General features: G+C 34.3%; 2 protein-coding genes across 2 annotated transcripts; one reads left to right on the forward strand and one right to left on the reverse strand.

Annotated features, from left to right (window-relative positions):
* Nucleotides 1–516: 516 nt before the first annotated feature.
* On the reverse strand, nt 517–10,055 carry LOC128175010 (helicase-like transcription factor). The gene is made up of 16 exons (XM_052840378.1): nt 9,938–10,055; nt 8,037–8,108; nt 7,400–7,627; nt 6,964–7,130; nt 6,583–6,802; nt 6,292–6,366; nt 5,783–5,948; nt 5,252–5,400; nt 3,363–3,585; nt 2,880–2,994; nt 2,690–2,769; nt 2,227–2,553; nt 1,735–1,995; nt 1,507–1,624; nt 1,128–1,182; nt 517–1,001 (listed from the first exon to the last, which is right to left on the reverse strand). Exons 2-16 carry the CDS (start codon nt 8,106–8,108, stop codon nt 948–950), a joined length of 2,310 nt encoding a protein of 769 aa, XP_052696338.1. The 5' UTR covers nt 9,938–10,055; the 3' UTR covers nt 517–947.
* Nucleotides 10,056–10,220: 165 nt separating this feature from the next.
* Nucleotides 10,221–16,629, forward strand: LOC128175269 (Golgi resident protein GCP60-like). The gene is made up of 5 exons (XM_052840770.1): nt 10,221–10,396; nt 13,530–13,671; nt 15,772–15,912; nt 16,134–16,247; nt 16,472–16,629. Exons 1-5 carry the CDS (start codon nt 10,246–10,248, stop codon nt 16,605–16,607), a joined length of 684 nt encoding a protein of 227 aa, XP_052696730.1. The 5' UTR covers nt 10,221–10,245; the 3' UTR covers nt 16,608–16,629.
* The last annotated feature ends 1,557 nt before the right edge of the window (nt 16,630–18,186 follow it).

Here is an 18,186-nt window from a genome sequence, read left to right on the forward strand (position 1 = left end):
TTTATGACGTCATAGTATACTGACAGAGCAATTGCGATTATAGAGAAATAATTGCAGCTCCTCCGTATGGGCTTACAGTGGGAAAGAACAATGGAAATGCAAATATACAATTATGTATACCGGTACTGTAAATTCCTTACTACATGTATAGATGAGTACTTAATACACATACTGCATTTTTTAAAAATTAATACGCAAGAATATAACTTTGTTATAATTTCATATAGTTCAAAACTGTCTAAAAAATTGAAGTGATATTTAAGAATCTGCAAGGGTTGCTTCTCCTGATTTAACACAGATACTGTAAATTCCTTATATTACGCGAGTACTTAATTCCGCGATCCCGCTGGTTTCTACCAAATCGCGAGAATATAAAATCGCGAACGTTGAACTTTTCTCCTTATTTCTTATAGTTTTCAACTCTCAGAAAATAATGGCGAGATTTTAAAATCCGCGAAGGATGCTTCTCACGATTTTACGCGGATATTAATTCCTCGCGTTTAATTAGGAATTTACAGTATCAATTCCCCATTTTTAAAAAGGAAACTACAGTAAGTTGCAGGTAATAGTAGGGTGCCATGAGGTGATTCACTACACATGATTGTAAACAAGAAATCTGACCACCATTGAAACAGAAAATTACTGACAGCACAAACAACATGATACTGGCAGAAAACACTGGATAGGTGCAGATCAATATACCTATTACCATACTTACTCGCTTTTAAGTCAGATTTCGGGAGTTCAAAATTGAACGAAAGTTAGGGGGACAAATATCGAAATTTTAAATAGAGAACCTGTAGATGAATTATCCCGAAAAAGTGACCTGACTTATAAGCTGATCATTGTCAAAATCTTCAAAATTAAGCTGAAAAAACCAACAACCGACTTATATGCAAATAATACTTATAGGCAAGTATATATGGTAACCCCCAACAATATCATATCTACAAACCTGTTGCAGATGTCATCTGTTTTGGTGGTATTATGTCTTTAGCTCCCTGCCAAAAAAAATATAAAACTCAATAAATGTTAACAAAGACAACTTGAAAAATACTCACTCTTAATTAAAGAAAATACATAGAGAATGTCTACTTTAAAATAGTGAGAGTAAGGGAAAAACTTACAGGTATGAATGGTCTTGCATAAGGATTCAGATTTGATGAACTTGTACTTGGCATGCTGAAAATGTTAAAGAAAAACAATCACTGTTAGGATGAGCTTTTTAATGTAATAGTGAGCTGTCATAATGCATTAATGCATTTGAATATGGTGATTTGAGTAGTATTCAATCCATGAGTAACTCAGGAAGCCTAAAACTCAAAAATGGTAACCAGTTTACACAATATCCTCAACTTTTGCGGGAAACACAGGGTATGAAAGAGAAAACTTGTTTAGAATTCATATAAAAATTGCTACATATTACCTCAGTGTTTGTAATTTGTTTGAATGCTAACTAATCTGTTCATTCAATACAGATTCTACAAAGTGGTTGTACATGTATACCTGTTTTTCATTGCACTAATCCACTCTTTTGTCACATCTTGTTTATTTCCTTCTGCTGTCAGTATCTCCCCTGATGAGGATTGCACTTTTGTATTGCTAACATTAACCGGCGTTTGCACTGAAATACATTCTACATTTTAATACCCATACAGCTTCGCATTGCATATAAAAATGAGATATTTTTTCCAAAATCCCTTTTAAATAGATTCTATAACAGTACAATTTTACCTCCAAATGACAGCCGGTGACCACAGTTAGAACAAAACTTCTGGGGAGGATAAACAATATTTTCACAAAATTTTTGTTCCTCCATTTTGTTGTGACACATTTTGGCACCATTTTTAAAGATATTGGCATTGATCTTCCATCCACACATGGTGCAGAACTTGTGCCCCTTGTGGATCTCTTGTCCACACCCCACTCCTTCTGTCATCCACTTAGGACAAGACACAGCATCACTTTCACTGTTCTGCACTATAAGTTTAACATCTGAAAATTATCAAAATATTCAAGGTATAAATAATCATCAATGCACTTATGATCCATAAACAAATAAAGGCACAATACATTTAGTTGTATCAATAGTAGGATCCTTTACAAGTGTTTCTTAAACATTTACTGGAAAGAAAATATTTACTAGTGGAAGATAAAATTCAACAATGGTAAAAATATTTACTTATGGAAGAAAAAACATAACAGAGTTATAAGCTCAACATATACCTGTGCTTACTAAAGTCCCTACTGGTTCTGTGTTGCATGCACTGTCTTTGTTTTCTGAACTGACTGAGTCAAGTTTAGGTTCCACAAGACTGTCCCCTCTTTCAGTGACCAGGGTCTCTTTTTCTGTTCTCTGGTCCTGTAGACTCTTACACACATCATCAACATTAGCACAGTCTATCTCAATAGTGTCAGAAATCAGCTTGTTCACTTCACAAGCCTGAGTCACAGGCTTACAGAGTTGTTTCCCTTTTCCTTTGCCCCTCTGATGACCTTTCCTTGGCACAGAGACCTTCTGCAAGTTTTCTTTTTCTTCATGATCTATCTTAACTACAATGATAATCAAAATATAACAAATTTAACAAAATAAGATAAAAACCAGGTCCAATGAAAAGTACGCATTAATCTCTGCAAGACATGTCACTATATGCATAATATGGCAAGCTAGCCATCCATCATTCCTTACCTCTTTTCATAGGACTGCCGACTCTCTCCTGGTCCTCATCATCACTGCTGTAGGTGTATCTTGTGGGTTTCTTTACACTCCTAAATCAACAGAAACACACTGTAAACACCAATATTTCACTTCCATCCCTAATTAATGAACTGAACAATACAAACAAACCACCACAGAGTATTTCCTACACTGTACTTGCCTTCTTGGTCTCCGACTGGCAATGGGTGAGGCAATTTTCTCCTGTTTTAACGTGTCTTTGGAGAGCTTGAATTCAGGGTCATCTTTCTTCAACATGATTTTATCATCATTCACTTCTAGAACGTTAAAAATAAGAAGTACAGGTAACCCTACACAGCTATGCTCAACAAACAATTAAACACTTATTCATATTAGTGTGCTGAATATAGACGCTTTTAAAAACAAATGAAAGTTTCCTTAACAACAGTGGTTAAAAATTAAATGTACATCAACTCTTAAGAACCATCAAGCAAATTTACATACAGATTTTATCATACTGACTATGAAGCTGGATAAAAAAAGAAAAATACAAATTCACTTTTTATAGCATCTTTACATTCTAGGAAAAATAATATAATATACTTATATAATATAATATACTGGTACAAGTACAGAGCTTTATGACATGACAACAGAACTAAGTTTAAAAACCCCCGGTCCTTACCCTCACAGTCCTCTTCCTCCTCCTCTTCCTCCACAAGGTCCTCGATTTCTTCCTCGTCCGAGGTGAGGTTGTCCACTGCGTTGTTATATCTCAGTAGTTTCCCCAGGGTCTTCCTCTTCCGTCCAACACACAGTTTGCCTTCATCAATCATCTCGTTGGGGTCTCCTTTGATGACAAATGACTTTCGAGACTTACATGGACTGCTCTTGTATTCTTCCATTCTCTGAAATTGAACATGATATGGTGCAAGAAATAATTCTAATATTGAAATTGAGAAAAAAGTACTGAAAAATAAAATTGTAACAATTGTGGTGTTGTTTGGCAAAAAGACTCATTGGCCATAAATGTACAACAAGATATCTGTGAGCCAATGCTCACTAGTGATACCCCCACTCTGATGTGAATATGCAAAATAAGCAAAGTCGACATTTAACAGAAAGCTGGCATCTGATTGGTACAGAAATATATCCCACAATATGGCATGCCTAAACAAATAGTGTGTTAAAATTTCAAGCATCTGCGATAAACAGTTGCTGAGAAATCTTTGAGGAAAATTTGTTTGAAAATTTTGGCTAAAATAAACAAAGTACTCATTTAACAGGAAGTTGACGTCCGATTGGTACAAAAATATATTCCATGATACGACATGCCTTAACAAACACTGTGTAAAAATTTCAAGCATCTGCGATAAATAGCTGCTGAGAAATCTTTGACGAAAATTTGTTTGAAAATTTTGGCTAAAAATAAACAGTCACTATTTCACAGGAAGTTTGACGTCCGATTGATACAAAAATATATCCCACAATATGGCATGCCTATACAAATAGTGTGTTAAAATTTCAAGCATCTGCGATAAATAGTTGCTGAGAGTCTTTGACGGAAATTAATTTGAAAATTTTGGCTAAAAATAAACAAAGTCGTCATTTAACAGGAAGTTGGCGTCCGATTGGTACAAAAATACATCCCACGATATGGCATGCCTATACAAATACTGTGTAAAAATTTCAAGCATCTGCGATAAACAGTTGCTGAGAATTCTTTGACGAAAATTTGTTTGAAAATTTTTGCTAAAAATAAACAAAGTCGTCATTTAACAGGAAGTTGATGTACGATTGGTACGAAAATATATCCCACGATATGGCATGCCTATACAAATACTGTGTAAAAATTTCAAGCATCTGCGATAAACAGTTGCTGAGAATTCTTTGACGAAAATTTGTTTGAAAATTTTGGTTAAAAAATAAGCAAAGTCGTCATTGAACAGGAAGTTGGCGTCCAATTGGTACAAAAATATATCCCACGATATGGCATGCCTATACAAATACTGTGTAAAAATTTCAAGCATCTGCGATAAACAGTTGCTGAGAATTCTTTGACGAAAATTTGTTTGAAAATTTTGGTTAAAAAATAAGCAAAGTTGTCATTTAACAGGAAGTTGGCGTCCGATTGGTACAAAAATATATCCCACGATATGGCATGCCTTAACAAACACTGTGTAAAAATTTCAAGCATCTGCGATAAATAGTTGCTGAGATAAATGCGACAGAAATTTTTGTTACGGACGGACAGACAGACGGACAGACAGACAGACGGACGGACGGACGGACGGACAGACAGACACACAAGGGTAAAACAGTATACCCCCTCTCCTTCAGAGCGGGGGTATAAATATTCAATTTTATTAATCTAACTATGCGAAAGTTAACAACTTCATCAAAAATTTTGCTTTCACAGTATTTTCATGTATTTGTACCAAGAGTAAGGTGTATTTGTATAATGCATTTTCTCAATGCTATTAAAAATGGCAGTGTAAGCAGAAAATGCAATCAATTTATTTTCTTTAAAAGTAGCATTTCATATCAGTGATGAATGTATATCTAATGGCTCACTTGAGCTTTCTGTTGCATTCGTAATATCTTGGATTGTCGGATTTTCCCTGGGACTGGCACAGCCAGGGGTTTTCCATCCTTGAAGTTTGTCATTATCAGAGCAATTGTTTGGAGGGTTTTCCCAAGACCCATGTCATCAGCAAGAATTCCTGCAACAGAATAAAGAAATACTTTCATACATGGAAGGTTATTTCTACAGAGAAATGTGCTACATGCTTCTTGATATCACAAAATTTTTATTTAGCATCCTTATGATTGTCAATGTTAAAAATTTTTGTAATCATTAAAAAAATTTCGGAAATTTTATGATCAATGAATACATTGAAAAGTGCTTCAATGTAAAAATCTGAAAACTTGTTTCATAGGCAAATGCATTTGTGTCATTTCTGAAACAAGGGACTTGTTGTTGACAGCTTTTTATTTTGACCATGGCAAAGCTTGTTCACCATGACAAACCAAAAAGGTTTAATCATGGTCAGCTGCCATGGTAAAACCCCCTGTGGTGAACCCAGCTGGTAGACATTACAATACCTCCGCAGACACTCCTTGGCTTGGTCTTGGTGGTGAAGATGGTCACTGAGTTGAAGTACTGTCCGTTCTTGTTCTCCCAGAATGGCGGCAACTGGTCACCGTTCTCTCTCTTGATCATCCAATGGAGAGCCTGCTTCTGGTGCTTGTACATTGTACTAGATATTGCCTGGAAATTTAAACTTGATATTAGCAAGAATTTAATTTTTTACATTTCAAGTGACTGAAATTAACTTCTATTTATATATAGAAATAAAAATTTAAATTGCTACGGTTTCTTCTGTGATATACAAATTCAGGTTACAACATAACAGAAACATATAGAATATTCCAATCAATCTATTTTATAAACATTAGCAATTCATTATCACTATTGACAAACTTCAGATATGCACGTTTATCTATGTATAGAGAGTAGGACACTTTTAGAACCATTAAAATCTGCACTTAAATCAAAGGAACTATAAAAGATTTAACATAATTATGAAGAGTGGTAATGCAATACCCCCTACCTCTGCAGGTTCCACTGTAGTAGTTTTGTCACCCTCATTAAGACTCTCAAACAACTTGTCAAGTTCATTTCTAACCTAAATTATGTCATATAACTTACTTTGACTTATCTGATTAGACATCATGCAAATTATAATATATTTATATCCAAATATATCAAAATTAACATTATTGAAAAGAATTTCCTAATATTCATTGTATTATCAAGTTAGGTTAATTAAATAAAATTAAGTGAATATGTTTAAAGAAAATTCAAAAGATGACAACACATATCACTTTAGATAAACCCTGACCTCTGATGGTGTTAGAAAAGTTCTCTTGTTGGACACCACTCCATACATCATACTGGTGCTGGGTCCCCCAATAGCCCCACCCACGGGGTCGGGGGCAACCTTCATCATGATGCCTGACCGCTCTAATCTTGTAATGGTGCCCTGCTTGTGTTCTGGTTTACCCCACAGACTGATGTCCACCGGCATGCTAAACTGGTTCTGGCTCCCAAATGGAACTATTCTGAAATTTGGTCAGAAATAAAGTCTGCAATCTCTATCACATTTCAGTAAACTCATGCCTTCTTTAGTTCCTACGGTAAGAAGAACTACATTCTATCAAACAGACAGTTGTAAACAGAAACAAGAGGAGATCCTAGATTTAGATGGGTCACTGATCCTTACCCCTCAAGTCTGACCCAGCCACTGTCCATGATGGGAGCTAGAGCGGAGGCCAGTTCCCGCTTGATATGTCCGACTTGTTGACGTACAACATTGACCACTTTGATGGCATTCCTGTCATACTTGTTATATGGTTCTCTCTCCAAGGCAACCATTTCATTGTTGTTGACCTGAAAACAACAAACCTTATTTTAATCCAGAATAAAATTTAACCTTAAGAGATCAAGAACATGTAAATTTATCATTGGTGCAAGATATAGGTAAGTGACTTCATTTTAAATTGGCCACTTTTTGCCAAGGTAAGAATGTTGTAATGATAATTTGTTTCACAGTTGGTTATTAAAAGCTTCCATAATACTTTATTCACAAGTTTTTTTCTACATTACGAGCAAGTGATCACAGTATAAAATAGTAGAATTCATTCAATTAAAAAACTTACAGTTCCAGAGTAATAGCGAATTCCAACAATGTTTCCCCTGAGACTCCCAAATAAAACTTCATCATCCAAATCATCATGTCCCATTTCACCTTCCGAGTCGGACTCTGAATCTGAGTTGTTCCACGGATCATACTGATACTGTCGATAAAACCACGGGGACCGCGCTTCTCTCTCTGTCATCCATAACGGCTCTCTTCTCCGTTTTCTGGGGCACTTTCTCCGTCGAGCCTGATCAAGAAAGTAGAATATGCCTTATGCTTAAAAAAAAATCAAGAGAAAAGAAAGAGCACTGCCAAGTGAGTTCATATCTTTCATGTGCTCTACATTTAACTCTTACTTCAATTTTGCTTTGTTATATTGGTTATTTTGAGGAGTATTTCACCAATTACTTTCAAAAAATATAGGGTTTGACTTATTCAAAAGCTTCAAAAGTATGCAAAGCTTACAGATTTTAAGTACTTAGGTTTTCTTCTAATCTTGACCTCAGTCTTTTGTACACTTATGCCCTAACATACACACAGTAAGCTACGATATGTCACCTCCATAACAAATTGTGTGGTGGATTAACAAGCAAAATTATAAACGCCAAATAAAGCATGGTTTAATGTTACATAACTACATAGCATTTCATACTTACTGGCTGAAATGTTGCCCTTTGAAAATTACTCTTTTTTGAGTTATTTCTCATTGTCTGCTTTGTTCTTGCCATCTAAAGAGTAAAAAGTTGGGTTGTCAATAAGTATGGTAAAAGATTTAAATCAGGGAATAATCATGCTGCATTTAGTGTATCTTAATTTTCATACAAAAAAATGAAAATGAACAGAAAAGTGGTAATCTACCAGTAACCTTAGAATATTACTGTAACAGTATACATTGAGTGGTGATGAGAGCAACACTGTTTTTGTTAGCCCTAAGGAAAAAATATAGCCAGACCTGAAGCAGAGGGAAATACTTTCCCTCCATGAGGCCAACATAATAGTGTCCAAATCCTGTTCAATCTTTGTTTATTTGAAAAAAATTAAACGAAAATTATGCAATGGTTTCAATCTTATAAAACTTAAAACTTTTCTCAGCAGAGCATAAAATGCATTCAATTTTGCATTCATTTTCAAAATATCCTCAGCATCAAACTGTCTATGATGATAGTCTATTTTCAAAGAATTTGAGCTACAGATGTTCTACCTGTTTTTACTCCTTCATAATTCACAAATCATCTTATTCTGTTATAGTAGCAACATGCTGCATTGCAATTGCGTATTTATATTATGTCACCTTGTTTATACGTTGTGAAGGTTTATTCAATTTATATCAACAAATCTACAAATCTGAAGCAAACCCTTGTCACACTGGGGCTGGGTACTCATAGTAATTGTCGTACTGATAAAATCTATCTTTTTGAAACATAAACACTTTGTTTATACGTTACTTCCTGGGTGCATTTTATTTTGGCCTTTTTTTAAACACATGCTGAAAAATTGACACATAAATTTTTATAAACGAATGTTTAATCATGAAGCAAACATGTCCGAGTCCTTGTCCCAGTAGTAAACATTCTCTGCCTTTTCTCCTGGAAAAGTAATCCAATTTGAACGAAAAATTAGTCCCATTTGTTAGGTAAAATAGGTATACCATTCAAGCATTTAAGTACCAAATGAGACTCCAACCACCAAACAGGGTTTGGTGCCCTACCTGTTAATATATTAGCTGCAGGTCTGTAGCTACAGGTCTGAAAAATTAGGATGGACAACCTGGGAGTTACAGTGCCTCTCATAGTAAAAAAAACTGCAATTTACGATGCACAAAAAATTGCGCTAGTTTTTGACTGATTTTCCTTATTTCCACACAAATTTTGTGAAAACAGTTAGTACCATTAAATATTTCAGGCAATTTACTACTGATATCATCACTTTACTCGCCTCAAACTTTCTAACCGACCTTAGAAAATGAAGTTTATACGTCGAGATCGAGAGTCGCCATTTTAACCTGTAAACAAACTGCACCACTTTACTTTACGGGGCTGGTGATGGAGTTCAAAAGAATATCAGAGGCAAGTGAAGTGACGTTATCTGGAGTAAAATCGCCGAGGAAGTTTTTCGAATCAAATATTTGTACAGAATGTGTTTGGAAATGAGAATAATCAGTTCAAAACTAGCGCAATTTTTTTAGCGCCGTAAATTGCAGATTTTACTATGGGAGGCACTGTAGTTCCCAGGTCGTCCATCCGAATTTTTCAGACCGGGAGCTTCAGACTTACAGCTAATAACAGAATAATATATACGTAGAAAGCAAAAGTGGGCACAGTCTTTTACGAAGCCTCATTCAACAACTAAGCAGCAATATCATCTGTCGTTAGAACAATGAGAGAGGGTCAAGTTGAGCATGTGCAAAGTACACTCAATGGTTCTGCATTCTGATAAACATGCAAAAGGAACAAAACAGGTCATTACAGCAAAGTACAGTCTTCAACTATAGACTGTTCAACTTGGCTACTCATTAAAAGGATAGTTTTCAGAGTTGTCAACAAGTTAATTTAACTACCTTCGGTAAAAAATTAAAAGTACGTCTGCAACTTTGGCCGCCTTTCCTTGCCTTCGGCTGTATTTTGATGTTGCGCGCGAAATTTTGTAGTAGCAAAATATTTTGGAGTGAGTATCGAATTCCGGAAAATCTTCGCTTGACGAAAGAGTGTTCTAAAATATTTCATGTCAAATTGTATTGATATGTGTACTAAAAATATTTGTTTTTTTTAATGTAGAAGTTTCTTATCTTCACAAAATATATCTACAATGTTACAGAAATATTCCATGTACAACTTATTCAGTAAACCCGACGTGGCCAAATCCAAGATGGCAGACGCCGAACAATCTCTTGTAAATGGTGTCACAAATCTTAGTGTCAACGGCAATGAAAAGAGCAAAGAAAGTATAGACGAATTTGCGAAAGGTTGGGGATTTCAACTTCCTGAGCTATACAAACTAGCCGTTAGATTTTACAAAGGTAATTCATGTGATATCTCAAATTACTTGTAAACAAATTGTGTACATTCCTTCTCTGCCTCAAAAAGCAAAATGCATTCAAGTCGTCTACATGTACGTGAGAAAATGCAGTGGTTGAAATTAATTCTGGTTTTTGTTGAAGACAGAAATATAGTAAAATACTTAAGAACTTAAAAGTGGATGTAGGCTAAGCATTAATAATCATGTCCACTTCCCCTAGTTGGGACCAATCGCCCAAATGGGATATAATAGCCCATTTTGGATATAATAGCCCAAATGGGATATAAATTTAAAGTGCAAAAAAAAAAAATGATTTTGATATTTTTGATATAAATCCGTATTAATGTGAATCAAATGCAACAAATTTTGGTTAACAAGTTTTCCTTTAAGCCTGTACAATGATGTAGTTTGTAAGATTGATCCCCAAGAAGTTCTGGATATACTTAGGGATCAATCTCCATAATAGTATTGTTATTACAGAAAAAGTTGTTTTACCAAAATTATTACATTTCATCTATTCTAATGCATATTTATATAAAAAATTTTAAAATCAATTTTGTTTATTTTTTAAATTTATATACCCCATTTGGGCAATCAGTCCTGACCTGTTCCCTGAAGAGAATGGTTAGGTGGATGACGTGAAACAATTGCTTATCACCTATCTAGAAAAATCTTATGTAGAGAAATGGACATGCATAGCATATAGTCACTTCTCTTTGCAAACTCTTATATTTTACATTAACACTGATTAATACATCATTCGTAGTAAATATTATGATTGGTTTATGACATTTACATTTTAACCAGCAAGAGAAGCAGATGAAGCTATGCCTTTCGGACTCACTCGGAGTGTCTTGTTTCTCTTTAAAAGATTAGTTTACCACCAAGCCATAACTCAATTACTGTCTAAATTAAAAGGGCATATGTTGACCTAAATATTTTCCATAAAGTTTTTTTAAAATTTTTAAAAATATATATATATATATGTATATGTGTAGTGTATAATTGGACATCAACACAATTTGGAATTCTTTGTTATGTAAAGAAAGCTCATTTGTTTCTTCACATTTAGGTTGCTGTAGAGAAAATATCACACTTTAAAACAAAATGACATGTAACTAACAGATTTTATTATCATATTTATTGTTAGCAATCATATCTATACAAAAAATTCTGATTTAAATGATGTTCTTAATTCCATCCATACCTGTTAACCCTCCCGCATTGCGCGGGAGACTCCCGCAAAACGGCCTAAAAATCTAAGATCTCCCGCATCCAACCTATGTCCCGCGCGGGAGACAAATTTCTCCCGCAATCGTATTTGTCTCCCCCATACCCCCCCCCCCCCCCCCCCCAAATTCTGAATCTTTACATGCAAATTTCAACAACCACTGCGGGTTTTTCTCTGATTTTGAGCTCAAAAAGCTGCTGTATAGCTTGAATATTTCAAAATCCATCCAAGTACTGTCTAATGCGATCATAGTATGACATGTTATTGTCCAGTTTACTTTTTACGATTACTTCCGGTTTTGACTTAAATCAGTTTCGTATTTAGTTATGCATAGGCCTTATAAAAAATAAATAAAAGCTTAAAACATCTTGATTTTACTCTGTAACACCAAAGAAAACAATACACAGCCAGTGGTGTCACTTAACAGGTGCACAGGTAAAGCACCCAAGCCACGTGCAGTGAGTCGTGACTAATTCTGTCTGGCCAGCACAGTCGGTAAAAATCAAAGTGAGTTTGGAACACTGAGTGTTTATACAAGCTTCCGATAAATGTGAAGCTCGAGGAAAAAGTGTAAAAGCATTTCCCAAGAGTTTTTAAAGTTTATAGTACTGGTACTATGAATTACAGGGATGCTATATAGACATTACAACAGAGATCATTTTTAAAGATACTGGAGAAATACATGTTGTTTTGTGAATTAAAAATCAATCCTATATATAAGTCAAAAAATAATTTTAATGAATATTATTTAATAAATTTAATGGTATTTTCTTAACTGGGTTTCACTGCAAATTCAAAATACGCAAAATAAATTTTCTGTGTTTACCCTAGATGTCAGCATGCAGTGATGGTTCAATACGGAACAATAAGAAGACTTAAATATAAAAACTGGCACTATTGACTGTATTGTACCATGCAAACAAAATAGTAGTTTTCTGAACATGTCAGCAACACAAGTTGTAATTGCACACTGGTAGTCATAGAAATAATAAAATTTAAAATGATTGCAAATGCATTAATAACAATGGTAAAAGAAGGTATCTAACAGTATTTTTAATATATATTTGCATTTCACGTGAAAAAACGTCGTTTACCGCAAAATCTCCCCCTTAGCCAAGTTGGTAAGGGGGAGATTCTCCCACATAGCAGCTTTGAAAGGTTAACAAGTATGTCCATCGTGACCAGGTCCCTTCAAGGGTTTTGATAAGGCTCTCCTATCCTCAGCCTCAAAGTACTTTTTTTTCATCTTAAAAATGTTATTTATCTTTCAAACTTTGTAAATGAAGTAAAAAGAAATATTTGATGGTATCCATGCATTTAACAAAGTTATTGCAATTTTAGCCACGATGAATATAATGGAATAAATATACAAGTTGAGATCAAATTAGAAGAAAAAAACCCAGATTGTACCGTTGCATCTGTTACTCTAACCCCTTTACCTATATATAGTAGGTCTCCAAGGAGCCAATAGGCAAAAGCATAGCTGCAATAATGTAGCCCTTTCCAATTTTTTATATCTGATGTTTACCTCCCCCCCCCCCCCCCCCCCCCCCCAAAAAAAAAAAAAAAAAAAAATCAGGAGAGGGCTACATTATTGCAGCTAGGCAAAGCAGTTCGTAGAATAGCTGTTTGTAATATTAATGCTACAAAACTAAATAATATTTTTCAATATTATAAAAAGCAGATTTATGGTCCAAAAATAAAAATTCCAGATAATTTAGAGTTAACGAACATTACTGAGGATTGGAGATTGATAAACAGTAAACTTTTTACTCAGTTAACTCATCAGAATTTACTCTAAGACTTGCAGAGTTCTCTACCTAGACAGAAATTTTCAAATTTTTAGTTCCCTGTAGTGACAAATTGTAAGTGCATGTAATTTAGATTTATTTGATTGTTGTAGAGAAAAATGGGAAAGCATTGAAACTGAAATACCAAGATAAACTTCGATTAGTGGCATACACAAAACAGGCTACATATGGAAAATACAGAAATGATGTGTCCCCTGAAGTGGGATTTCTGGATGTTGTGGGAAATGACAGAAGGTAAGGAAAAACAGAAAAATATGGTCACTTCAATCATGTACATTTGGCTAACGTTGTATTCAGAAAAGAATTGCTATGCATAATTACCATTACACATTGCTAAAGTTTGAGGAAACCATTACTTACAATGTCTGAGACTACATGAGCTCTTGATTTGCTTGTCCATTAGAAACTAAAATTTTTGTCTTTAGTTAAAAAATTTCACTTTTTTGAGGGATCTGAATAAATAAGTTGGTTTTCGAAATGTACATTAATATTATATATATCATATGATTAAAAAAGAGAGAAAGAAAATTGTTTTATCCGGAATGAGATTAGTTCAAACAAGTAAGAGTAAATTAAAGTTGATTGAAGTTACATACATGTAAGCATGAATTGATGTTTATAGTACAAAGGTACATTTTAAAGCCATCAATTTGCTATGATGGCTTGCCTATGTAGACTCTCTGTAGAAAGATAGATACTCTATAGATGCTGTTGGGTAATATCTGGGAGCTGACCTTTGGTCTCTTGAATTTGGTTTTGATCTACTGTCAACATAACAAATGTACACCCTTTCTGGAGCAAGATCGTCATCACACAATATTATTGACTTGTAAAAAGATAAGATTTAAACTGTACACACCGTCTTGCACAAAGTTTCACAGATAATCTCACACAGTCTCACAAGGTCTCGCACACACTGACCTGGTTTTATTCATTTTCCTCTCCACCAGTCTCAGCACCGACCCCAGTGAGTGGTGAGTACTGGTGTTTGTTTACTGTGTAACCATGGTAACCATTTCCACTTCAAATCACTAAATTGTATATGGTTTGTTGCTTGTTCTTCTTTCAAAACAGTGTAGACTAGAACCACCTTTTTTATTTGATTGCCTTGTCAAAATATTTTTGAGACACAAGTACATGATTTTGTTTATCTCAAATGGTTGTGTGAGTTATTTTATTTAGGTAATGTTAATTACCATAGCGCCCCTCTCTGCAGGACCCCTACAAAGTTAAATTGTCCATTTGTACACCCATACAATATCCCTTTAAAAAAAATATTTTTTATCTCCCTTTTTCCTTGGTCCAATCATGCTCACCCTTTACCCATAGGGGACTAATGGGTGAAGGCTGTGCAGTGACCATGAACATTATTTCTTGGTTTTGGCAGATCTCTTGAATACCTGTAAAATTGTTTATTTCTTTACTTTGTTCAGTCTGTTAAAGGCAAAACTGACCTTAGTGTTAAAAGGTCGGAATTCAAAATTCAAGCAATTCTTTACATATCTCTGCCTATCATCCTAATATGCTGTTTCAATATTGAAATGGTCAGCATCCTTTGGCTTTTTCTTACGATGTAGCATTAAAAGAAAAAAATCTTAAAGTAGAATAATCAATACAGCAGCTATGTTATGTACTGTAAAGATAAAGTAAATGCTAGGTATTACCATATTGATTATCTCACTTCTTTTTACATCTGCAGTTTAAAAAACAAACCAGAATTACAACTGTTTGGTCCTAAAAGACATGTCCTGTTGCAGACATTGTTAGGGCAATGTGCATATTCTAGAGTGTCTTCTGATTGCATACAAATATTACTGGAGCCTCTTGGCATGATCAGCTGTTTATAAATATTGAGACATAATAATTTCCTCCATTAACCCCGCTGAGTTAGGCACTGTGAGGTCTAAGCATGCAGATCTTTTGATGTATGGCCTTCCATAAAAACAGACCTGTTTATCATCTTGACAATCTAGGACAGATCCGTTTGTTGTACAAGGAGATTTTGTACATTTGTTATGTTGTCAGTAAACACTGAATTTTTTGTGAACAACTTGTTAATGATAAAAAGAAATCTACACAAACATTTCATCTCCGCAGTTCTTAAATTTATTTATAATTCATTCAGTTTATTTTCACAAATAAATGATAATATCATCAATATCATTCCCATTTTAAGCTTTTTGAAACAATATTACAATGCAACATACAGATGTGTTATGGAAAACTACAAATCTGATTATATTTAACAAGATTACATATCATATTATAGAAAACTAATCTTCTCTGATCTAATGTATCATGTTTAATGATGATCCTCTGTGTTGTCTTTCCCAGGCAAGCCTGGCAGGCTCTTGGTGACATGTCTCAGACCACTGCGATGGCCGAGTTTGTGAAACAGTTAGACTCACTGTGTCCATTGTTCAGGCCGTTCACTGAGGCCCACAATGCTGAAAAACAGGAACAGGAGAGGAAAAGGTACTCAAAAAAGAGCATGTCTTCCGACTTCCAGAGTTTTGAAAAAATTAGACTTTAAAACAATGATGTATTCATTAAGTTGTCCATGTAGTGTTTATCTTGTTAATTTAATTTTTGTGCAAAAATCTGCTCTATTTCAAGTTTAAAGAAAAGAAAATTTGTTTGAATAAGTTTGTAAATTCCTGATCATATTTTAATGACATTGTTTTTTGTGCATTTAGACATGAGGAAGAGGATCGTTTACGTAGAGAGGCGGAGGAGAAAGAGAGGCGGCGACTTGAGGAGGAGGCACAGCAACAGCTAGAGCTCCAGAAACAGAAACAGCTTGAGCAAGAGTGAGTTATAACTTAATCAAGTAATGATGTTACAGAAGCAATATCTGTAAAGATGCTCCGAACAAAACTGTTATGTTGCAAAATTGGGACTGCATTTGCCATTCCAAAGGACTCCTTACAGCAGTCTCTATATCGATGCTCCCAACACAACTGAAATTTACTGAGTAGTAAAACTCTAGAATTGAAAATTATAAGTGAATTTTTATTGGAATTATTTTGTTTAGGATGCAGATTCGAGCTGCTCTCAACCAGCAGACAGCTGTCCAGTTTGCCCAGTACGCCCAGCAACAGTGTCCCAATAATAAGCAACAAGTAAGTCACACTAAGTTATCACAATTTATTATCATTGTTGACTGTTAATTAGATAGAAACACAATGCAAAAAAAACCCAGAATTATATCATCAAGCACTTGTAATCTGGCTACAATATATCTTACAGTATTAGGACATTCAATAATTTGAACTATTGTTGTGAAGGAGATAACTCTTGCATGCCTGATGATTTATACTATAGACTTGTAGAAATAATATAGCAGTGATGTAGTTTTCAGCACAATCTTCATTTCTTCACACGCTCTGCATACCTTAAATTATGATCTTTATTGAAAAAGAATATTAGCAAGATTTTTCAGAGGTGCAAATCTATAAGGGTTATAACAAATACAGTGTGTTTTACATTATAAGATGTGACAAGGAGGTGGAAAACATTGAATATTGCGTTATTCGTTATAAGAAAATTTTGTAATGGAAGTGATGCTGAATTTGGAGTAAGGTCTATAGATGAGCTTTTCTTTCAGTATGTTAATGTACCTTAATAACAATCATAGCCTGAGCATTTGTGCTGCAGTAATAACAATTCATTCATGTGTATCAATTAATCAAACTTTGCACCTGGGAATTTTACTATTTCAGGGTAGAATTTTTTCTTCTAATCACAGTAAATATTTCAATAATGAAAACTGAAAAATTTCAATAAACCTTAAAAATAATAAATGCTTGTGAATTTTACTATGCTGTAAATGTACAATTTCACATAAACAGTCTCAAGACAGGAGCACTGTTGTTGTATACCATGGAGTTAAACTTGTTATGAGATAAAAAGTGTCTTGAAAAAAAAAATGCAGAACTACTGGTATCTATTTTTTAACATCTTTTATGAGATTTTACTATTTCATGATGTTTTCACTATGATGCCATGTTTATACATGTATTACCAATAAATTTTGGATGGGCATGCATTAAAACTAGTAAGCAGCACTACTTAGTCTAAAAGAATTATTTTTCAAACATCCTTTCTTTGCTATGATTTGTTGACATGTGTAGTGGAAAATAATAGCAATTACAATAACAATAATACTGACTACAACTAGATATTTTTGGTGTAAACTTTTCAATTGTAAACATCACAAAATCATGGCAAAGTTCCTACAACATGTAATCATAGGTGTACAAAATTACGGTAAACCAACTTTTATTCAGGGCTGGGAATTTTTCACGAGGTTCCTGAGAGCCTCTTCATCACGAATATTCCTTGAAGCGACCTGATCCTCAAATGTCTCTAGTATATCTTCTTCTTTTTTTAGATATCTTAAGCTTGATCGCGATAATTAGCCACTGTGAACCAATTTATCTCCGGTAAATCGTGAAATAAAGAATAAAAATTGGTTTAGAGTATTCTTGTCTCCAAGAGATGTGTACTAAATATTCACATAGATAAACCATATATTTTTTTTTTCATAGTTCATAATACTTTGGAACTGCTAGCTTTAAGTAACTGTTTTAATTCAGAATAGATGAACAGAATTTACCAGAAGGGTTGTGTTGCAGTAAGTTTGTTTGAAATACTATCTTATAATAACAGACCTAGTGGTTTCTGGTATGGGATTACCATCCTATACAGATCAATATTTGCTGCAATTGTAATGTGTGGAGGAAAATA

This window comes from Crassostrea angulata, chromosome 3 (assembly GCF_025612915.1).
Source record: "Crassostrea angulata isolate pt1a10 chromosome 3, ASM2561291v2, whole genome shotgun sequence".
NCBI lineage: Eukaryota > Metazoa > Mollusca > Bivalvia > Ostreida > Ostreidae > Magallana > Magallana angulata.

Coding starts and splice junctions, on each gene's coding strand:
- LOC128175010 (XM_052840378.1), bottom strand. CDS start 8,108: ATGGCAAGAACAAAGCAGACAATGAGAAATAACTCAAAAAAGAGTAAT. Junction 3,586..5,251: donor GAATGCAACAGAAAGCTCAA/GTGAGCCATTAG, acceptor GTTCAATTTCAG/AGAATGGAAGAATACAAGAG. Junction 1,002..1,127: donor ATGCAAGACCATTCATACCT/GTAAGTTTTTCC, acceptor TTTTTTTGGCAG/GGAGCTAAAGACATAATACC.
- LOC128175269 (XM_052840770.1), top strand. CDS start 10,246: ATGGCAGACGCCGAACAATCTCTTGTAAATGGTGTCACAAATCTTAGT. Junction 10,397..13,529: donor AGCCGTTAGATTTTACAAAG/GTAATTCATGTG, acceptor TGATTGTTGTAG/AGAAAAATGGGAAAGCATTG. Junction 13,672..15,771: donor GTTGTGGGAAATGACAGAAG/GTAAGGAAAAAC, acceptor TGTCTTTCCCAG/GCAAGCCTGGCAGGCTCTTG.